The sequence below is a fragment of the Pseudopodoces humilis genome, chromosome 2, assembly GCF_049639895.1.
Source record: "Pseudopodoces humilis isolate 2021_Gansu_Grassland_sample_001 chromosome 2, ASM4963989v1, whole genome shotgun sequence".
Taxonomy (NCBI): Eukaryota; Metazoa; Chordata; class Aves; order Passeriformes; family Paridae; genus Pseudopodoces; species Pseudopodoces humilis.
The window spans coordinates 111,727,124-111,750,111 of NC_142201.1; the positions used below are offsets into that span (position 1 = coordinate 111,727,124).

The 22,988-nt window shown below is 36.7% G+C and overlaps 2 protein-coding genes across 11 annotated transcripts in view; one reads left to right on the forward strand and one right to left on the reverse strand.

The window, feature by feature from the left end:
• The window catches only part of ARL13B (ARF like GTPase 13B), a 33,417-nt gene that overhangs the window by 4,749 nt on the left and 5,680 nt on the right, over window positions 1-22,988 (reverse strand). For 4 of the 10 annotated variants that reach the window (XR_015771969.1, XM_088051931.1, XM_088051932.1 and 1 more), the window contains exons 4-10: window positions 22,377-22,626; window positions 6,252-6,357; window positions 3,795-3,997; window positions 2,707-2,800; window positions 1,372-1,588; window positions 846-962; window positions 330-398 (exon numbers count right to left, since the gene is read on the reverse strand). Coding sequence is in view for 7 of the 10 variants with exons in the window: in XM_088051931.1 (XP_087908057.1) it covers window positions 330-398; window positions 846-962; window positions 1,372-1,588; window positions 2,707-2,800; window positions 3,795-3,997; window positions 6,252-6,357; window positions 22,377-22,626 (1,056 nt within the window). In the remaining 3 variants the exon portion in view is untranslated. The remainder of the gene's footprint in view (window positions 1-329; window positions 399-845; window positions 963-1,371; window positions 1,589-2,706; window positions 2,801-3,794; window positions 3,998-6,251; window positions 6,358-22,376; window positions 22,627-22,988) is intronic. The other 6 variants (XR_015771970.1, XM_088051933.1, XM_088051934.1 and 3 more) reach the window with 2 other exon arrangements.
• STX19 (syntaxin 19) lies at window positions 8,978-22,370 on the forward strand. Its single transcript, XM_005524095.3, has 2 exons — window positions 8,978-9,196; window positions 17,329-22,370. Exon 2 carries the CDS (start codon window positions 17,465-17,467, stop codon window positions 18,341-18,343), a length of 879 nt encoding a protein of 292 aa, XP_005524152.1. The 5' UTR covers window positions 8,978-9,196; window positions 17,329-17,464; the 3' UTR covers window positions 18,344-22,370.

The following is a 22,988-nucleotide window of genomic DNA, read 5'->3' on the forward strand; positions in this document are numbered from 1 at the left end:
TTGGACTCTTCAAGTAACTGTCCCCATTACAATGTGTCACTTTATAATTTTTAGGTGCAAATAACTTCAGATCATTAACAACTTCTGACATCCCATGCCACTTTAAAGTTTATGAGGGAATTGGAGAGAACTCATTGTTTCTCCTAATAAAAAAATCAGACTTGAAAAAATCAAAAAGATGCTTTCTACTAAGCAAAAGAAAAAGCTTATGGTCAATGAAACATGGAATTCAGAAATGAAAAACAGATGAAGAATGAAGTGAACATAGAAGTGAATGGACAATGGAGAATGGTTTAAAAAGGTACAAAACCCCGAATACTTTCAATTACCAGGATGATGTGTTTCACCAAGAGGCTCAAGTTTTCGAAGTCTATTAAGTTTGGGAGTTCCCCATCCAACTAAAGGAAAACAAAAACTGTCAGAGCATTCCATGACTGCACTGGATTATTCTGAGCTGTACAGACACCACATCTCCTTGGGAGAAATCAAAGCATTTAGAAATGCCAAGCTATGCATTACACTGCATCCATGCTGAACAATGATGAAATACTTAAAAAAGAAACTGATCCACCTTAAAAATATTGATATTTTTAATCACTTCAGTGAGTAATCAAGTTTCTGGCTCTTTTTTTTGGGAAAATTATGTTTTCTTCCACGGAATAGGCTGAGTTAATATCATGAAGTTCATATCATGAAGTGGGAAACTGCATCAAAGATTTTCTAGAGAGAAAGGTTTAGCAGCTCCTCTTTGTATGAAGACCAGTCAAGTTTCATAATTCACAAGTGAGACTTTCAAAGGATTACCAACCACAAATTGAGACATCAACTATTGTTTTTATACTTACCTGGTGGAAGAGCTGGTGGTGGTGTAGGATTCTTGGGAAGAGAGTCCTCTGCATTAACAGGTTCTACTCTGTGGCCCCTTTTTAATTTTGGTTTTTTACTTTTTTTCTTGCTGTTATCTACATCCAACAGAAATAAAACATTACGTATCCTACAGTTATATTCAGGTAATATCCTACATCAGATTCTAATACAATTGTTGGGGAGATACATCAGTTTTCAGTCCAAACTTAGACATAAAATTATGGGAAATGTAAATCATACAACAGTTTGCTACAGAAAATAAACTGTGGGCCTAAAATATTGGCAAACACAGGTCACACAATATTTTGCTATAAGAAAATAAACTATGGGCATAAAATATATGCAAACTCTATGTTTCCATGAAGAAATTCAACTTATATAACCTATTCCTGCATTTTTCTGTTTCAAATGGATGACACTGGTATGTGGTATAATGGCAATATGGACAGAAGGAAGAAGAATGCGAAAAATCACATGAAATTATTTAAAAGGCAGCAGTTTTACCTGAGTCAAGGCATTCTGAGGCTTGTTGGTCACTCTCTTCTGCATGCTGCAAAAGCTGGGCAGTCGTAGAGTTGTACCTTTCCAACCTGCTGTCATTTGTGTTTTGGCTACTGCTACTTGATATGTGGTCCTGCTCTGCTTGAGAATTCAAGACAATTGTAGCCTTTTCAGTCTCCAACTTTTGCCTCTTCTTTTCTTTTTCCAGCTGTTTTTCATTCTAACAAAATGGACAAGATTTTTTTTTTAATTACTTTTAATGCTGTAAACTGGCTAGTAAGACAGGAAAGTTATTAAAAAATGAAAATATTCCCTGAATATCCTACATTTAGCATAGAATTTATTTTCAAATAGATGAAGAAATTAAATTTCCAATCTCCTACCCAGAGGAAGGGAGGGGGAATCATAAAACAGAAGGATTTTTAGACTTATTGCCTGTTCTCTTGTTTTACTATTGGTTTTATTAAAAAAACCCCAAAACTATCTTCTACTTTCTTTCCCCTCAATTATTTTTTTTTTAATGAGTTACTTAAAAAAATACAAATGCACAGAGCCTAAGTCTTCAGAAAATGCTATCCCAGTTTGGATAAATACCTGTTGTGGCATACAACCACAATGACAGGCTGCTTCACAATTTTCTGCAATATTCACAGCTGCACCTTTATTTTCTTGCTTTTGATGTTATTGCTTAATGGATTATTGTGCATGTAGCTGCCTTGACATGTGCTGTGGATATGGGTGCTTTTGTCTTGGAGAAAAGCAAATGTTTGAACTACTTGCTGGAAAAGTTCACATGTGTCTTTAGATTGTGTTATCTCCAGGCAACTGAATAAAAAAATATGAACTCAGAAACGTAGGTTGAGGGAACTTTAATATATGAATGTGATTTTCATATTTCAAAATTAATAAAAATTCTCAAGAGTCTATTTTCAACTGAAAAGAGGTTATGCTCACAAATCTGAAAAACTGAAGAAGTCAGGAATGTTTGAAATGACTCACCACATCACTAAAACACTTTAGAAGAAACTAATAGACCTTGAATATTTTCCACTTCTGAATTCCAGGAGTTTAATTATGAAATGTTTTCAGTCATGTGTTTATATTTATACTGTGTCTACAAAAGTTTTGTTCGCCAATCAATAATAGAGGTTTTCTTATGACAAAAACATTGATTCAATGCACAGAATACAAGGCTGTCAAGATTAAAATAAGAGTTAAAAAAAGTGCTGTGCAGACAGACTTAGAACAACTCTTTCAAATGACCATTTTTCTCACTGCCTCTCAGACATCTGTTAGTGGTAGTGCTAAACAGATCCAGAGTTCCACATACTATCCTACCTCAGAGATTACAGCAGATATAGGCTGGAAGGGGTTTCCACGTTTCCCAGGCTCAGGGTCTTCCTCCTCAGGTGCATTTCCTTCTTCTTTTTCCCTTTGGCATTGTTGGTGGGTTTATGTTGTTTCAGTGGTTTTGGTGTTTGGTTTTGAGGGTATTTTTTTGGGGCAAGGGGAGTGCAAAGAGGGAGAAAGAATAAAGAATTATTAAGAAACCATAAATTTTATAGAGAACGATGTCAACCTTCCCCAATACACCTCTTAGTGTGGCATAAACAATCCAACATAGTCAAGAGGTTTTGTGTGTGTAGAGACACGTGGCAGATCAGGAGAAAACCAATTTTTTTAGAAATTTGTGAAACATATGAACACCATGCCAAGTTCCAGCTGCTTAAAATGTACTTTACTAATTTACTTGCTTATTTAAACCAAAACAGCCAGAATATAGTCCAAGACACTTCCCAGATACTTCACACAGTAACTGAGACTCAAAATTCTCTGCCTATATAAGGCAGAGGACAATGGTGCTCAGCAAATATCTTAGGAATGCCCCAGTAAAATGATTAACATCAGTTTTTCATAGGCACCACAACAGGCTGCTAAAGACCAGAAAGAGCTCTGAAAGGGAGTAATCACTTATCCTGCTTCCTCTCAGTGCATCGTCTTTAGTTCCTTCATGACTCACCTGTTGGATATCCTGAAGTTTATTAAACATGGTATTAAATAAATTTTCATATCTAGTCTTTGGTAATTCACATATGGGTTACAGAATCTAACTTAATACTTTATTTTAGAAGGTAACTTCAGATTAAATTACAGGAATTATTTTTTTAGGCCAGCCTTCTGTGAAGTTGTATTAGTAAGGCCAAATTTATTCCACAATTACTTTGCAATTCTCATTCACAGTACATTTCCAGCATGCACTAAATCAAATAAAGGGGATGAAGAGGCAAAAGCTTCAAAAGAAAGATTCTTGGCTTGTAAGCTTTAAATCCAGGATAGCCTGGTTCCCATAAGAACTATGCACAGGAATGAACCAAATATCTTAGAGAAGGGAGGAAGGGATGGAGTAGGAATCACAGGCAAAATACCTCTGCTCCCGTATCCTCCTGACTCGCTCAGCTCGTTCCAGTTTCTTCTGCTCCTCAAGTGCTTTTTGCTCTGTTGTGTCTCTCTGGATGCGCTCATGTAAGGCATCAAAATCCTTTGCTATGATATGGAGGAGCCAAAATAACCCCTTTTTTATTGATTTATCGATTTTTTTTCCACAGCCCATGACCGCTGAGCAAGGTTCCTGTAAATATATGGAGAAGGAGGGAAAAAATATTTGTGGTTCAGACCACATTCCTTGACTGGAAACAAGAAATTAGCTGAACAAATACGGGTTATAAATAGTACATGCTAGATTTATCAATCAAAATGGAAAAATCTGAGATGAAAAAGAATCAGCTTTGCTTCAGTTCATGAAAAAAAATTCAACATGTTCATAAGCACCTCGGGGATAAATAAAATCTCCTGTGAATTTGTCAGAAAAGCTGTCAAACCAATTCAATTTTTTGTACCAGAACATGCACTGCACCTCGCCTGGAGTAAAACTTTTTGTCATTATACTCTCAGCAGCAAGTGAGAGAAACATGATCTAGGCAAAGCTGTTGGAAGTGACAGGCAAACCTCATCAAGAAAATAGTTCTGAAATAGTTAGGAAAACACATCTGGTAAGAAAACATTGAAGGGCCAAGAGTGCTTCTCTTGAGATTAAAACACTTCAGGCAAATAGAATAATAGCTTTCAAAAACGTAAGGTGAAACTGCAAATAGGAAAAGAATAATTTCCTCTTAATTTTTCATTTCAGGATGACAAGCTTTAACTGGGACAAAAGAGATGGGGCTTGATCCAAGCTTGAAACATGGAGAAGATATTCTGTCAAGATCTCCTGGGAACTCTTTTCCAGAATGTTTTGGAGCATTGTGTGTGTCTCCTAAAACATTCTCTGAGTAACAACTGAAGAGATCCAGCTATGTGTATGACATGTAGAGATGGTATTTCATGCTGATCGTGTTCAGGATTTGTGTTTATGAAAAGAGACCAACTCTCCAGTGTCAAGATCTGAAAAACTCTCAGTGCTCTCTCCATCTGACAAGCATTTAAATGGCACCACAGTCAGATATGGAATGTGCAATTTATGACAGAAAAAAAAAAAAAATTCTGACCAGTTATGTTTAAAGTAATGTTCAAATATGAGTCCTTTTCACTATGGAACCCTGCAAAAACCTCCAGCAGGACCTACTCAGAAAGGAGATGTACAGAAGATGGATACAACTTGTTTCTTTGAGGAAACAAAGATCAAACACTGGCCAGCACAGGGACAATGTTCTCAGTTTTCATCAAGATCATTGTTACTGCAGTTTGGTTACAAAATATAAAAATTTAGAAATATGGAATACACAGACATATTAAATAAGAAAAAGAGGAAGGTCATTCTCACTGACACTGTCCAACAGCAAGACAAATTATTCCTCCCATTTGTTTTAATACTGTGTGGGGAAATTTAAAGATCCAGTGGAAAATTAACTAAAAGAATAAGAAGAAACAAAAGGTTTTTTTGGTCCCTGCCCAACTTTTTATCTTGTTTCACAATGCCTCTGTTTAAATTGACCCCAGGAGTCATCCTACTGAAGGAATTTGGGACCATGTTTATCTTAAAGAGCCTGGTGAAGAAGGTGTCCATTAGAGTATGGAACAGTCTTAAGAGTGTATGATCTGGTATCTTTACTAATTACACATAAAACAGAAATAAAGAAAAAGAAGAGCATTTTACTGCCACATGTCAGAAATTAGGCAATTCAGATGTACTGGAATACACTAGTATCTTTCAGGTCTTTTTTTACTGAAAATTTTTCAAGAAAATATTTTTGGCACTGAAGTTCCTCGAAAATAAAACAAGGATGAACTTGCGATTTTAATTTTTATGATTGCTATATGTGCATAGTGCAAAGTGCACTAACTGAAAGAAAGCACTCTGATAATCATGACATAATAAACAGAGCTGTGCCCTGCTCTAACTCAGCTATTTTAGCAAATAATAGCGATATGTAGTGCTCAATAAATTTTGCAAACCTCCCTAATGAATTAAAATTATTTTTAAATTTTAAAATCCAAAGCTGAAATGGTTTTGCAAAAATGCCTTATTTTGCTTAATAACAGCATAACATTTATTATCTTTCAAAATGATTTTAAAGCCATCAGAAAAAGATTGTGGAATTAAAACCCTACCTAAGACACTGGTTGATTAAAATAAAGGCTTAAAGAAAAACTTCAGGGACTACTAATGTGGATATATTATTTGAAATATCGACCAATATTAAGTAGGTTTCATAAAGATTTCTGATTTTGGCTCCTCCCACAATGACTTCCTGCTAGGTTTTTTTCTTAACAGGACAGTGAATACTACATCTAAATTTCAGTTTTATGCCATATAGCACAATTTCCTACCTTAATGGAAGCTTTACACAGATATGAGAAAATACAGCATCTTAAAATCTACTTACAATTTGACAGAGACACTTGTGTTCATTAACCAGCCTTTCCAGAGATAACGACTCGATTATATCTGCTTCTGACAGTGCTCCTTCTCTGTCTTGCTTATTTGCCAGCCTAGAGGGAAGATCAAAAGAAACACTCATCATCCTGCCACAAGAGAGACTCTCACATCTCCAAAAGCTGAGGAAGAAGGGGAAGACTGAGAAAGAGAAGATAAAATTCCTTGTTTCAGCTTTAATTATCTCTTCTACTTAATAAGCATGTTAGTCTAGGCACCATTTTCATCAGATACTAATGTTAGATAATCACTAAGGTGCTCAGTAATAATTTAATATTATTTCTAGAGAAAGCAATCATATTTACAGTAAAGAAAATGGACATAATAGACCATCCTGCTTTACATCTAAAGCAGCACAGGAAGATCTGTTAGAGCCTCTGGATGAAAGTTCACGGTTTTGCAACTTCCCAAACCATGAGCAGTTCCCTGTGTAAAAGTGCTTCAGGATCATCTCACTGCCTGCAACCCAGCATTTCTCTCTGATGCCAAACAATGTTTTGAACTTGCTCTTCCTGAGTAAAACTTGCAGTGTAGAGGGAGGGACCTGCATGAATGGCTCTAAAAACCTTATTTTACTAAACTGAGGAAAGCAAAAAAAAAAACAAAAACCCACATAGCTCACAAAGTAAGTATTCTGTAAGATGAAGATCACTGTCTTGCCACTTATATATGATAGGAAACAGGACTCTAGAAGACAGACATTCATTTACGAGTATAAAAATACAATCCAACCTTATTTTGCACTTTCTACAACATCAATAATCCAAGCCAAGTGCTGCACAGCATTAGAAAATAGGAAATTTGTACTTGCTTCTCTCTAATAAAGGAATTCCACTCAAACAATGCTCCTCTGAAATTTAGCAACATTTCAATGACATAAGAACTCTGACTCAATTTTCCAGATAAGAAGACAAATGACAGAAGGTTTTGGAACCAGACATCATAGTCCTTCCTCCTGAAATCTCAAGTCATTATCATTAACTCAAATGGCTTTTAGGGAACTTAGGCCAAAGCTTGTACTTCGAATTTATGTTAATTCCTTGCTGGGAAGGAACAGTCATAAGAATTCACTCCATAGTTACCAGAACTTGTCAGCACCTTAGTTTGATCTAAGACCTTATTCTTCCATATTCTCCAGAATCCCAGTATGAAAGCTTCAGTTCTTAATTATTTTACTCTCAAGAAAATTTTCTGCATCAAAAACATTAAAAAAAAAAGCTGTGTTGCATCTACAGCCCAAACCCCCATATTCTTTGTCACCATTACCCTCATGAGCTATGATTCATTATCTAATCTTTCATCTTCCTTTTCAAGAATTTGTTTATGAAGGAGACCATAGAAAAGCAGCTTCTCAAATGTCCAGTCTCTCTCAATCTTCACCATTCTTAACTATTTGTGGTCCAAACCATTCAAACCATTCACTTATTTATCATCATCCTGAGGATAAAAATCCCTATGTCCTACTGATAATCAAAACTTTGCTGGCTTGACCTGCAGAGCTGGAGAGAGCACAAAGCTCTTCTCCCTGCCCTTCCTTGATACTGAATTCCCACTTCTTAAAGAGAGAACTTCTACAGTGCTTTGTAAGATGTAGTGCAGGGATTCCCAAACTGCTGCTCAATGCATATACAGAACCTGTGGTATTGAAAATATGTTTATAAAACTCTGGCACTGCTTCTTTTCATCAACCAGCTAGAACAAGACTCGTCCTCTCAGTATTTAGCTATGAAACCAAAGTTAAACCAGAAAAACTGAGATGCAATGCAAAAAAGTAATTAAAAGACTGGAAACAATTAACTTCACTTTTTTTCTCCCCCACATAACCTATTTTGTTACAGTCTGAAAATCCTACTGTGCTGCCTCTTAGTCTCAAAAAGCATTCCTCAGCAGTGCTGTCAATTCATCTAGATCTAATTGAAGGCAATATTTCTGAGCAGTGTTTGTTGCCACAGCCTATTTCTCCCTCACCTGAAGATTAAATAACTGCACTATTTCTGCTGCTTTTGCTCTTCACACCCTACAAAGCACAGCTGAAGCAGAATGAAATGCTGGTAAACTGCATAGCTCGGTGGCAGCTTGACACTAACATTCCACAGCTTGCAGTACCTGCTGATTTTTAACCTCAAACACCTTGAAAGGTGTCATATTTGTCTTTCTGGTCAATTAGTTTCCACTTTCTCTGCAGCAATACTGACTGAATTCCAAAAATGTGGCTGAGGTGCTGTACCTGGAAAAGCAACATATCCAAATAGCTGTCTCTGCCTAATCTCCCCAGGAACTGAAGTGGTTTTGCTTAGGTCCATCTACTGCTGGACACCCCTGCCCACTTCACACTTTAGGTCAAACTTCTAAATGGAGTTCAAGTATTTTTAAGATACTGTAGAAAAATGCATTATTCTGCAGAGGCTTTTTTTTTCCCCCCCATGAACAGATCCATCTACCCTCAATAATTCTTTTTCCCTCCATGCTTTGGTACAGAAGAAAGCAAAGCCTGCACTTACACTTGTGCTTCCAAGGTAGGCACTGCTCCACTTGCAGCTTCTAAGGGGAGCTGCTCCAAGGCACTTCCTGCTGCTGGCACTCCAGAGGGATCCGCCTCCCAGCAGGGCTGGCTTTCAAACAGGCACAACCAGATTCCCCAGGCACAAAGTAATCAATTTGCCTGTCTCCTGCAGTGGCAGAAGGCAGTTTCAGTCTACCACTCCTGAGGATGATCACACTTGGACAACGATATAAGAATTAGAAGCAGGAAGAATGAAGGAAATACTTCATGGAATGTTACTCAAGACACATTCTTTAGGGAATATTCTGGAAAAATGTTTTTGGGACTATACTGAAGCTCAACCTCAGGAGTTCCTATGTAAAGGATAAAAGCCACCATCACAGGATTCAGAGGTAAATACGCTTCTCTTAATGTTTCTTAATTTGCAAATATCAGTAAAAGGCTTTCTAGTGGGGTTTAGAATGGAAATGTGTGTAAGTGTCAAGACATGAATATAATGTATGTATGTCTGCTTTGCAAAGAGTTAGGTATTTCTGTGGGTGAACATGGACTTACAGCTCTGCTGCTCTTGCACAGGACCACCAGGGTTTGAGGCAAGTTTTATGCAAAAAAAACCCTTTCTTTAGGGAATACATCAGTTATCTTAAAAGACAGACCTTGATTTTAGTCTTTCAAATCTGTTGAACTTCATATATAGCAATTTTTTCATGTTTAAAAACCTGTAGGAGGTATATATCAAACCATACTTGAAAGCATAGCGGAGTGGCTGTTAGTTTATCATATTAAGTTTGCTGAGTAAGAAGCTTTCATCTATAAAATCATGCTTGGCTTATTTCAGTTTCACATAAAGTATATTTGAATTGTCTTAGTATAACAAATGTACCTCATGCAAGAAATAAAGTAGGCACCTACTGCTTTTAGATCAAGTAGGATTTTTCTAAGCAACTGGAGAGCTTTTGAACTTTAAGAGTCACAGGAAACAATGTGAAAAGGGAGTGTTATGTGTGCATTGGCACAACTGACATCTACAGCTCAGCAACAATATTTCTCTTTAGAAGCCACTTCTGCCAGAGAAAAACAAAGTCTGAATGCTATGGAAGTTCCTTGACCTTTCTATAAAATCTCCATTACTGAGCAAAGAGGGAAAAAAACCCCAACAGAAACCAAACCAGTATTAAAAGTTTACTTTGAAATACAAGATCTGTAAAAATGTCCCAGATATGCTACTTTTGGGGTTATATTTACTCAGAATCCGTGATCACAACCCCAACATTTTGGGTCAGATCTGCATAGTGTCCATCAAAATTAATGAAGAGCAAAGGATGCCTGAGGTCAAAATTACAGCATCAGAACTACCCCCATGATTGAAAGAAACTGCAGGAAAATGAATTTTTATGAGAATGGTTTACCTAAGATCAAGAATTAGTCTTTAAGATACTTCAAGAAGCCATAGCTTTGAGGGATGGAATTAGCTGGGAAAACAAAGACAAAAGCTTTGAAATTAAGAGCAGTCTAAAGAAGGGGAAAGAACAATGCCATATTCTTCCCTCTACAGTGAATCTTCTATTTAAAAATGCTGCTCTACCCTTTCTCCCTTTGGAGTTTTTTTCTCTCATCCATTAACCTTTTTCTTGGGCAATCCTATGGGCAGCCATCAGAAGGATGTTTTTATTCCAGAGAAATGAGGCCTCAGCTGATGCAGCATGAAAAATTTTGTCTCTTCATGCTTTGCTCATGTCAACATCCATGAAAGTCAAACTCCTGACCCACACGCAGGCAAAAATAAGTGACTTGTTTTGCTTGTTCCTTCTTCTTCAATTATTGGCAGTTCACGAGCTTTTTGAGGAAGTCATGGAAAACAGAATTCCTCATACTTTTAACAAATAGGAGAACAGACCAACAGTTTCAAGTGGCCCATGGAAGGCACTCTTGATGAAGTTCTGAGCCTGCTCTATCAGGTGATTTTTTTTGCAGAGTGCCTTCCAAATGGAAGTGTTAACAGACCTTCAAGCACATTCTTCTTCAGCATTTCAAGTCCCTGCCCCTTCTGGGTTGCTGACAGCAATGACAAACCAATCAGTAGATTTTGATGGTTGACACATGCCTCTTTCTCAAATAAATGGACTTATTTCAATTCATGCCTTCAATTCTCATGCAAAACAGTACTTTGAATAGTATGGTGACCTATAATTAAAAAAAGGTGAATAAAGTACCACAAGATTATTGCCCTGCTCTCATGCAATTTCAGGGAGCCTGTAGGAGACATTTCTGAAAGTCAACATTTTCCCTAGACAATTCCTCCAGGTCACAAATAAGAGAACAGTTAAAACTAAGATTGTAAACTCCTCCTGTTTACAGTATCTCTAGGCAACTTCAGTCTCATATTAGCTTTTGAACATGTCACAAGAACATCAGCAGTTATAATTTGTTTCATTTTGTTAAGTGGCCTCATTCTCACCACAGGTCTGAATCATATTCCTATTTACTGAAAAGGTTTCTTGACACACTCTGCTATCAGTTCAATCCCACCTCTTGGTCAAACAGGCTGCAGCCAACAATGTCTGAGCTCACCTAAAGCAAGTTCTGTTCAGCTTCCAGATGTGTAATTCCAAAACAAATGGCAATAAATGATATAACAATATATTTTTAGACAAGATTAAAAAAAAATTAATTGCTTTCTTATACTCTATTTCACCTTGATATATCAAATGCTAGGCAAACTAAGTATAGTCAAATTGCCTGTATGTTTTTTTTTAAAAAATCCTACCTTACATTTATTACAGGTGAGTTCCAAGGCTGTGATAGGCAGCTCTGTGGTCTGACAGAGATGAAATGGGAATGTAAAGCAGGTGGGATGGTGCACAGCACAAATTCTGAGTCTGCACTTCTACTGTCAGGAAGACAAATCTCTCACACCACTTAGTGCAATACAAAGCTACTGAGTTCAAACTATATATCTTATTAAATAGAAATCATCCCACCTGTACTCTATCCTCCTGCAGCCCTTTCTCTTGCTCCTATTTTATTTTCAAATACTGATTTAAAATATATCAGTATTTGGACCTTAACGATGTGATCTTTGGGCAGAGGAGATCATGACTTTCTTTCTAGGTTTCTGCAGCCTCTAGGTTTGTCAGGACTCTTGAAGAGCACTATTGACAGCAAATCTCTGATTAAACAAGTGAAAAAATCACCATCAAAACATGAAGTTCTTACCAATTACAGAGAATTAGCTGCAGACTAAGCGACTTGCAGAGTGAGATCATTGTTTTGTCAGTGAGGTGAAATGCCCTTCACCCTCACTGGGATTTATGTCAGTGCAAAAGCATGAACTCCTCACCTCCTATTATCCAAAGTATCAGCAGGAACGTCTGCAGACATAGAAATGCTGGTAGATGCTTTTCCTCAAGTCTACATCTGCAGCCACACAATCATAACAAAGATTTCAAAACTCCAAGGAACAAGCTCAGATTTGCAGCTGATTCATTGCATCTATCTTAGAACCAAATACTTCAGGAATAGCAAAACACCAACACAAGACAGCTACATCTCCTACAACATGACTGTGTTACAGATTTGTGGTCAAAGGCCCAAGAATATTTAAAAGTATTTTAAGTCTGTTTTCCCCCTCTCCATATTTCTTGAAAAACTCATTCCAGAGCAGCATGATTTGGCTACACTTTTCCAGCAACTTTAGCCTAATTCTTCCCCACCTTACAAATTCTTTGAATACTCAGGTCTGCTCTATTACATTTGAATTTCTTGGTTTTACTCAATACCCACATTTCTCCACCTCCCACAATCCATTTCACACTAATTAGAGAATTCCCAAGCTACCTTGCTTCAAATGCAGCATTTCTATTCCTGTACATACTGGTAATTTTGGTTTCCCTGGAAGTCTTGTGGCAGCTTTTACAAAGTGATAGGACAAGGCTGAAGTGTTTTAAATGTAAGAGGAAAAATTTAGATCACATGCTAGGAAGGAAGAAATTCTTTACTGTGAGAGTGGTGAGACTCTGGCACAGGTTGCCCAGAGAGAAGTTGTGATCATCCCCTTTGCTGAAACTGTTACTGATTTTGCACTGTCATCTCATCTGTGGCATATTTTTAGGCAGGGTAAGCTCTCTGCCTTTGGTATTTTCTTGCTGAACCACTCCCACACTTCCCACAAACAGAAACTTGAACTTAAAACTATTTTTAAGTATATTTTTCCAAGGACTTATTTTACAACAGAGATGCTTAAGGGGGTATTTTCATCCAATCACCTTGTGTCTCATAATCCTCGGTTTAAGTACATTTGTTTACAAAGTATTTAAGTTAAAGGAAGCTTTTTAAACAAAGGAGAAAATAAATGTAACTTATAGCAAGATATCCTACTTTAGTTACTTCTGATGCATCTTTGAGTAACAGGGCAAGATTCCAGAACAACGTGGAACAAGTTCTTTCTTTCCTTGTGAGAACATGAGAGAGCACAAACTGAATTTCTAAACAAAACACCAGCTTTCCCCTAAGACTACTATAAGGATTTTAAACTATATTCATTTAAATAGTGTATGTCTCTAATTTTTTTGTTGCTAACTTAAGACATTTAAGCAGTCATCAAGCTCCTGAGTATGACACCAAGATTTACTCATTGCCATTGTGCTTGGAAAAAAAGTTAGGTGGGTTTCTTGGCACCACATGACAGAGCTGTAACGTAATTTCACTGCAGCTTGGAAATGCATAAAAAAATAATAATTGGGAAAAAAAAAAAAAAGCTTAGGATTGCATGTAACATGAAATTCCTTTGGGACATGTTGCCTGAAAGCATTGTCCACCCAGTGCCCTTAACTGACTCATAGCTAAGGGTCAGGAAAACAAACCTACCCTTACTTTTGGTGCAATCATTTAAAAAAACCCAAACAAATAAAACCTCCCAAAACAACAACAACAACAAAAAAACTACTAACAAACAAAAAGCCAGAAGTTTCAGCAGAGGTAAGGAAGGCAGCATGAGCCAGAACACAGATCATCCATCTCAAAGAGCTCTTAAAGAAAGGACTGTTTCTTGATTGCCTGCAAGTCCTCTTCTCTGGAAGAGAGTGCAGGATGTTAAAACTCAGGTAAGGTGGCTAATTGTATCAAAAGATCAAATAGAAACAGAGCCTTTGCTGTCAGGAATTTTAATCAAGGTGCTGAATAACCAAGATCTAGTGAACAAAAGCAGAAATTAAAATAAACAAGAGGCTTTGGGGTTAATTTGGGGACTGGGGAAAAAATAAAACAATCCAGCAAAGCCAAATAAAAAGCCATTAAACCCAATTACAACTAGAAACAAAAGAGTTCCGTACAATTAATTTTCCTACTTCACACATCCAATTATGTCTTTTAACTTAATGTAGCCCAAATCTTATTTTAGGATGTAGGCTCCATGTTTCTTGGGTCTACTGATAAATTAATCAGACAGGTGGAAGAATATTCTATGTGGTTGCTTTGCAATTAAGCAAGTGGACCTTTCAACTTGCCTTTTTTTTTTTTGAGTTGAGAAGATAATACAAAAAATTTCATTTCTGTCAAACTCATTATCTTTGAATTTTGGACTTCCTTTATCATCATGACAGATTCTTATGGTGGTCCAGGCTAGTAGGATTCCCCTAGTCAGTGTGCTGAGATAACTGCCTTTATCAAGACTTCTCCAGTCACATATAGCATCTGTTTAAATGGAGATTCATATAACCCTGTTCCTGAGGAACAACACAGCCAAGTTATCAGAAGGCAAAGACTCTTGCAATACCCTTAAAATATATTTGACAAGGATGTGAAAATTGCATTTCTGAACCTGACAAGTATTTATAGCTATATATAAAGATGCTTCAAGAAGAAAAAACTTAATCACCAATGGGTTTGCATGATAATAACTGCAATGGGCAGTGAATGTAGGGGCCACACTAAGTCACTGGAGTGCTTTCAGTCCACATATTCCATTTACTCTACTATAAAGAATGGGCATGTTTTCCTTTTACTGACAAAAACGTCAAGGAAAATGAAGTGCTTTCATCTCAGTGAAAAGAAAAACAGGATGTGCCCCTATATACAAACACGTAGGACAAAACAAGGACTCAGTAAATGAACAGAGATTGTTGTGGAACACTCAAGAAGCCATTTCCAAGGTTATCTCTGTCATGGAGACATCCTCATTTCTTTGAAACCAGCATGTGTTCCAATTGCCAGTATAATCAAGCACAATTATTGGCAAGCCTGTTCAGTAGCAGGCTTTGAAGGCAAGCCCAGCAGCAGAGAAGATATGAAACTAAGATTCAATTGCTTACATTCCAGTCTTTTGAGAGACTGATCTTTAAAAAAGAAAAAAAAAAAAAATCTCCAGTATTTTCTGCTCACTCCTTTGATATTTAACAATATTTGCAGATTTGTTTTCCAGTTCTGTGAGGCTCTTCCCTCCAGCCCCAAGGAACACAGTTATTTCAAGAGCAATGCACCAATTCTCTTAGATACAAGAAATTCTTGTCACCTTATAGCATAAGCATTAATGGTGCCCTTAGAACTCGCTCTTAATCCCAGGTCTGCCCAGCCCTGCTAAATTAACATGGGTCAACAGATGTGTGAGGCTGGACTAGAACAGATTTTCAGGTCACTTCTCTGAAGCCCTGTTTAGCAGCCCCCGGTCCTTTCACATGCCCCCAGCTGAACTTTCCCTGTTGGTAGCAAGCAGCTCTGGAACATTCCTGAAGAATGTTATCTGGGAGAAACTGCCTGACTTCTGCCATGGGGACATCCACTGAAAAGTTCAGCAATGTAGAGGCATTACTGTAATGAAATTTATAAATTTTGCATCTTCCCCACCCCAGAATAATGTTCTCCAATAAATAACTTGCACTCTTGTCTGATCACAAGTCTCAGCACATTACTGTAACTTCTAATGATTGCCAGACTTTTGGGATTGTCTTGGTGTGAATCAACAAACACTAAATTCAAATATTATGGTGTAAAAAAGGAGTAAGGAAAATCCACACTAGGGTAGACTATCAACATTCTTTCTCATGACGAACCTCTGAAGCATTTCAGGTTTTGTTTTTCAGCTAATCCTCCTGCAGAAAGCCAGATTTAAGTCTGTGAAGACATGTCCACAGTGCTCAACTACATGACTTACACAAAAATCTATTTAGAGATTTTAAATATGCATAGGGGAGCAGAGATACCACAGCAGTATCATTTGGAACTGTTCAAATAAAAGAACATCATTTGCATATTGAAAGGGTACTGTATAGACCTTTTGCAGCTTCTAAAAATGCATCTTTTGGATACTATTAAGAAATTCTACATTTGCTTGCTAAGAAAAAATAAAATCTCTAGAAACAGGGTTAAATAAGAGTTGCACCTATTTAATGCTGCAGTTTCAGAGAACAGCCCTAAAAGCTCTGAAACAGCCAGGAGATAACACTGTGCTGTTTAACCTTTATGCTTGAACAGCCCTTTGAAAGACACACATCTGATTGAACCAGAAGACCCTAAGTAAAAAATCCCATAATCTTCCAGTCCTGAACATGTTACTTCTTACTGAAATTTTCCATTCTTGATCACAGTCCAAGGAAATAATTTACGTAGAGTTTGAGAAAAATACCTTCTTCCCTATGATTAAAAATAGTTGAACTTAGTTTCCATTGGGCGTGTTTTAGAAAATATCTTGCTCTTAATTATCTCTCCAGTACAGCTTGCACAACAGCTAGGGAATAAAACAAAACTGTATCTGCTTTCTGTTAAATAAGAAACACCACTGAATTGTAGCCCACTGTGGTTCACAATGGGTTCACAATGTACACCTGCATGAATTTTATGAAGAATGTAAATGACAGTGTAAGAGTAGGTAACAGTAATTGAAAGAATGCTTAGAAAACCTTCATGCTGCAACATTAGTGATATGGATTCAACACCACAAAAACTCAAACATAAAAAATCAATTGATTTTCATGCTAAATTATTAGAGTTCTGAAATTATGAGAGTCCTGTTGTTCTGTTTTGTTGTAGCTAACTGCTTCAGTTGCTATCTAACTCTCCAGGCAAGGAAAGGCAAGGAAAATGGAGAAAGGCTTTTGAGTGTGGCCAAATTAATAATCTAAATTCAATGCCATAATGCTGATTCCTTACAAGGTCTGTCTCAATCTCGAAAACAAATGTTTCCTACTCAGAATCCAAAAATGGAACAGCCCCACTCACTTCTATTTCCAGAAAGATTTATAGATTGATTAGTTTTCATCAAGTAAAGAGTAATGATAAAATAATTGGAGTTACTCCTCTCTTCCTCCCAAAAATAAAAGTCCTCTCCACACTTCTCTGGTCCAAGTTCTGTGCTCAAATTTACCACAAAATGGCCTTGGGCTACAAATCACAATTTATTCAGAATACTCCCCACTTCCAACTCATTGCAACTTTTACTTTGGTGCAGAGGGAAGTAGCTCTGAACTCTGAAACTGCTTTTCATATATACATGTAACTACTAACATTGATTGTTGTTACATTTTGATTACAGTGCAATGAAACAAACCAAACAAAAAAGATACTGGAATTAACTTCCTGTGTTGCAAGAGGGGAGAAAAACCTAACAAACAAACAAAAAAAAAAACACCAAACAAAAAACACAGGAAATAATCCTGACCACATAAACCATGAAAGATCGTCTGCAAGAGCTCAAATTGAGGGCTAAGGAACTACAGATAGCTGGGGAAAACAATGGTGCAACTGTACAAGAAGAGGAGCAGGAGGAGTTTGAACAGCAGGCCATTATTTATGAAAAAGAGCCCATAACTGAAAGGCACTTGCATGAAATCCAGAAGCTTCAGAACGAAATTAATAATCTGGTGGAAGAAGTCAATAAATTCAGCCAACAACAAAAAAGCCTTGTGTCTTCAATGAGAAGATTCAGCGTTCTCAAAAAGGAATCTAACATAGCAAGGGAAATCAAAATTCAAGCAGAACACGTACGCAAATGTTTGGATGAACTGTCAAAAGCAGTGAGGAAAGCTGAAACTGAGCACGGGCCAGCCCGAGCCACGGTGAGGATCCTGGCAGCCCAGCACGCCTTCCTGTCCCACCGCTACCTGCAGGCCATGCTCTCCTACAACGAGGCTATCACCGCCAAGCAGGACAAGTGCAGGACCTTCATCCTCCGCCAGCTTGAGGTAGCTGGGAAAGAGGTGTCTGAGGAGGAAGTCAATGACATGCTCCAGCAAGGAAAATGGGAGATCTTCAATGAAAATCTGCTCACTGAAGTCAAGATTACTAAAGCTCAGCTGTCAGAGATTGAGCAGAGACACAAAGAACTGATCAATCTGGAGAACCAGATCAAAGATGTGAAAGAACTCTTTATCCAGATCTCAGTTCTGGTGGAGGAGCAAGGGGAGATGATCAATAACATAGAAATCTGCATGAACAACACTCAAGAATATACTCAAGTGTCTAAAGAAAAATTTGGGCTTGCAGTCAGGTATAAAAAAAGAAACCCTTGCAAAGCCATTTGCTGCTGGTGTTGTCCGTGCTGCAGATGACACAAGAAATGAACTGCTTGAAATACCAATGGTTCCTCCACACCAAACCGACCTTGGAAAGCACTCTTGGGATCCCTCAACTGCTTCACTTTTCTTCCCACCTTCCCTTCAGCACAGCTCTCAGGAAAAACAATCCATTTGTCAAAAGAGAGTAAAGAATTTTACGGTTTTCACGGAAACACGTGAACTACAGGAAAGGATCAAAGGATAAAAGTGACACTTTTTGGTTCTTCTGAATTTCTTCAAAGTTTAGAGGTTCTAAAGTACAGTTTGCTTCTTCCAACTAAAACAGTGTGGCAACAAACTCCCTGTGCTGTTGGGAAGCATTGAAAATACTGTTAATCTCAAAGACAGGATTCATAAAAATGTTCTATCTACTTTTCACAAAATAGTAACAAGTATTTTTAATTGTCTTGTGTTTTTTTAGCATTTATATTTACTTGCTCAAATTCTAAATCCTTTTTCTCCCCAGGAATCTGAAATTCTACAAAACAAATCCACACATGAAGCAGACACCACTAGTAACAATCCAGAATGGGATGCCTAAACCAAACAAGAGGTCAGAAAACTTACCAGGAATGTTTGAATACTACCTCTATAGGAAAAGTTCATAAACTTTTTATTAACTGACACAGAGATATTTATATTATTCAGCTCCACAGGCAGAGCCCTAGCAGGATAGGGGAATATGATCTTTAATTACACACTCACAAGGCACATTCTTAATGCTGCCTGTCATACCTAAACACACAGTCACATCTGCAGTCTCACTTTTGCTAGCACAAAAATTAACGAAAAAATAGAATAAAAAATAGAACTCCATCCTTACACCGCCTACTCCTCCCCCAGAATCTAGAAGCAGAGAATGATTTAGGTTGGAAGGAACCTCCTGTAACCAACTCCTTTTGGAGTGGGAAATAGCTCTCCATTCAATTTAACAGACAACAGCAATGTAACAGAGACAAAAAAGAGTTATTTCCAAAAGAAATTAAAAAAAGGAATTTGACACTAAAAACAAACAGCAAACCAGAAATGTTTTCCTGAACTGCTTTGTACTGTGCAAGGACACAAGTAATACCACTTTATTTGGGTAGTCAGAGAAGACATAAGAAACTACACTGCAATTCAGCAAAACACTGAGTGAACTGGATGTTTTTAGTTGCATGTAGTGGGAAAAAAAATTAGTCTGCTATCAAGTCATTTTCATATTGTGAGATTTAGAAATAGCTGGATTCCCTCCATCCCAGATTAAAACTGCAACTGAAATTAACTGCTGTCAAAATACAATCAAAGATCTGAACCTTAAAGTGAAAAAAATTATTTACACAGTAGCAGCAAAAAATAAACTTAAATGATGACACTACTGAAACTATTTCATTAAATACTCTCATAATTGCATATGTTAAAAATACCTTTATCTTCCAAGGGTAGAGTAGAAATTAGCCAATAAACAAGAGCTGTACTTTCAATCATGGAATAAAACTCAAGTTTTCAAAATTCAAGTTTAATACTTGGGAAAACAGCTGCCTGAGTAAGTAATTTCCAGGTGTAAATTGGTTAGAAACAGGCCAAACAGATAAAACACACTGAAGAAGAACTGGAAAATGGGAAAGACTTGTGGAAACCTTTTCCTTGATTGGGTGTACTATTAACTGAAAACAAATACTATGCAATCATAGTATGAGATAAAGTTTACACTGAATTTGATATTAAGCATTCAAAATTATTAGCAGCAGAAATTTTGCAGTAATCACTAAAGTAACTTTCCAGTATTTTCAGTGGTTACATAAATACGCAGAAAACCAAACACATTAAAGCCCAGCTGCAAGTGTTCTAAGAAGAAAATTGAAACATTAATAGCTATAATCCCTTATCAGCAAAATAACAGGTAGAAAGTAGCTTTCTCCTAACAAAACACCTACTCAAAAATCTCCTTGGTATAAAATATCAGTCACAGCACATGGACTTGCATTTCCTCTTGCACATGCTCTATGTCAACTTAAAAAAACCCCAAAACCAAACCAAAAACTCCAAACAAATGCAACTAATCCCAAAGAAAACCAGCATTTGCCTGCATAATATGATGTCTGTGTGCTCCTTTCTGATAAAAGAAAGGACAAAAGTAATCCTAAGTGAAGAAAATTTAAACTTGCATACATATATAAGTCTTGAGGATGCTGCCAGAAGAATTTACCCATAAATATAAATAAGTTGATAACACTGAACAGTAAAAAAAAAACCCAAATGACAAGTTTAACATCTCTAATTTATACCAAGAGGTAGTACAAGACAATACTATCAACACTTGAGGAAAATTGTCTTAAAATGATTCTGTAACACCTCCTTGGGCAGCAATAAATAACAACATGGGATAGCAGCAATTAAATTTGTAGAAGAAAAATCACACTGAACATCAGATTTCTCATACTCCCATACTTCTGTAAAATAGAGTATTTAACACAAATTTTATGTCCACATTGTGCAATTCAGCCTCTTCTCCACAGATTAAAATGCACTAATTAAAAATGTGGCGAGGCATTAGGGAATTTATTGCTCCATGAGTAGCAAGTATCTCATTATTAAAAAAAACCAAAAACAACAAAACCAAAAAACCCACAAACAAAATCTGAACGCTAAAATTAATATAATATTAAAGAAAGGCTAACTTTCAGCATAAATTTGGAAATCTGACAATACAGGAGAGAATTCTTAGTTCAAGAGGCAGTCACACAGGGAGCATAAACCAAAGAACTACTGGATCCCTCCAGAGAACTGGGACACTGCAAAAGCAAATACTGATCAAAGGCTCGATGTTTAATCTAATAAACAGTAATAACAAACTATTAGAGCAATTAATAAATACACTCTGCCTTCTGGTTAGCTACTGATAAAGATCAAAAAGCAGTATCAAGATCCAGGGAAATGAGTGAGAGTTCTCTATACATCCAGTCAGCCACCCAAACAAACTCCATTATAGGATTGGAGCATAGAGATTTCTACAAAACTAACAAAAATAACCCCAAAAAAAACCCAGCAAACAAAACCAAAATATAACCCAAAACCCCCCATAAAGTTGTATTTAGTTAAAAAAACACAGCAGTTTTTCACTGTCATAGCTGTATTTTCAAAACACATTTGAGTTAAACTATGTTTGCTTTATTTTCTTCCCTGTGCCACTAACATTCAGAGCAATGAAAGGTAAAATCTAATCTATTTTCAAAATATACACCATTACTTTGCTCAACTACCCTCCACTTCATCAGTACAATTAACCAGGTTCAGCTTCAAACCAGCAGAGCATCACTGTTTCTTAAAAATAAGAGGCCTCTCCTCTTAACTGTACAGATTCTTTATGATAGATAGCACTGGAATGTTGTGCAATTAATGCGTTATGGAGGTCTTATGCTCACCAGACAAAGATACTGACTTTATAAACCATTTTAAACTTTCAGAGTTTATTTTTTAACTTTGAAAGAGTATTTGTTATCAAATATTTTTGGTGTGGAATTTAATAAAATATGTTCTTTCTAATATTTTACAAACCCTGTTAAACAGAGAAAAAGCACGTGTCCAATGCAATTAAAGCAAGCCTCCTTTAATGAGATTTTGCTGATCACGTATCAGCAGCACCATGTGTTAAGTGTACAAGACATTTATTGCTGAGAGATCACACTAGTGCTGAACATAATCAACCATTTACCATTTAATTAATTGATGTAGGCATAAACAGCAACAATATTTTTACATCATGTTGCCATGCCAAATTTTTAAAGCCTTTTAACCTAGCATTTCAAGTAATATTAGAATTTTAAAGTGTTAAAATAATCCCACCTTAGTATTTTTCCATGGCTAATGAAAGAGGAGAGATATAAATATCCCTGAGAAGGATTACGTAAAACATAAAACCATAAAACTAATTGTAATATTGGTTAGTGCTAAAGCTACAGCAGTGTTAGTTACAACAGAAATAGTTCTTTAGGACTAAATTCACCCCATTTCAGATTATTAGGAGAACATTTATTACATTACTTACACCAACACAGGTTTTCCTGCTATCTTAGGGCTTTTTAAAACTTCTATCATGACTTGTTTTGTTTCTTCCATTCTTTCAATGTCACTGGAATCCACCACAAATATGACACCATAGGACTCAGCATAATAATTCTTCCAGATATTCCGAATTCGCTTTCCACCTCCTAAATCAAAGATGGTGACTTCAAAGCGTCCCTGTTTAAGATCAATTTTGGAAAACCCAACGGTTGGAGCCACATCTTCAGGAGACTCTGCCAAAGAAGAAAGCCTTCAGTTTAAAGAGGATTTTATAGTGGGATTTGTGTAGCAAAATTTGCATTTTAAAAACATGGAGCGAAACCTCCCTGTTAAATATTGCTGACCACATTTTTGCTTAAATGAAGATTTTTCCCTCTCCTCAGGGAATTTTAAATTAACTAGTCTTTCAACTAGTTACTTGAATTTAGATAGGAGCACTGGGGGAGTGGAAATGGGGAGAAAAGAAAAGGGCCCAAAATGCAGATATAAATATTTCACACTACAGGTCCATCGCAGTGATGGTTACTGTACTGCATTTTCAATTCCACTCATTTACATGGTAGTAATCCAACTTTGAGAAGGAAAAAAAACAAAA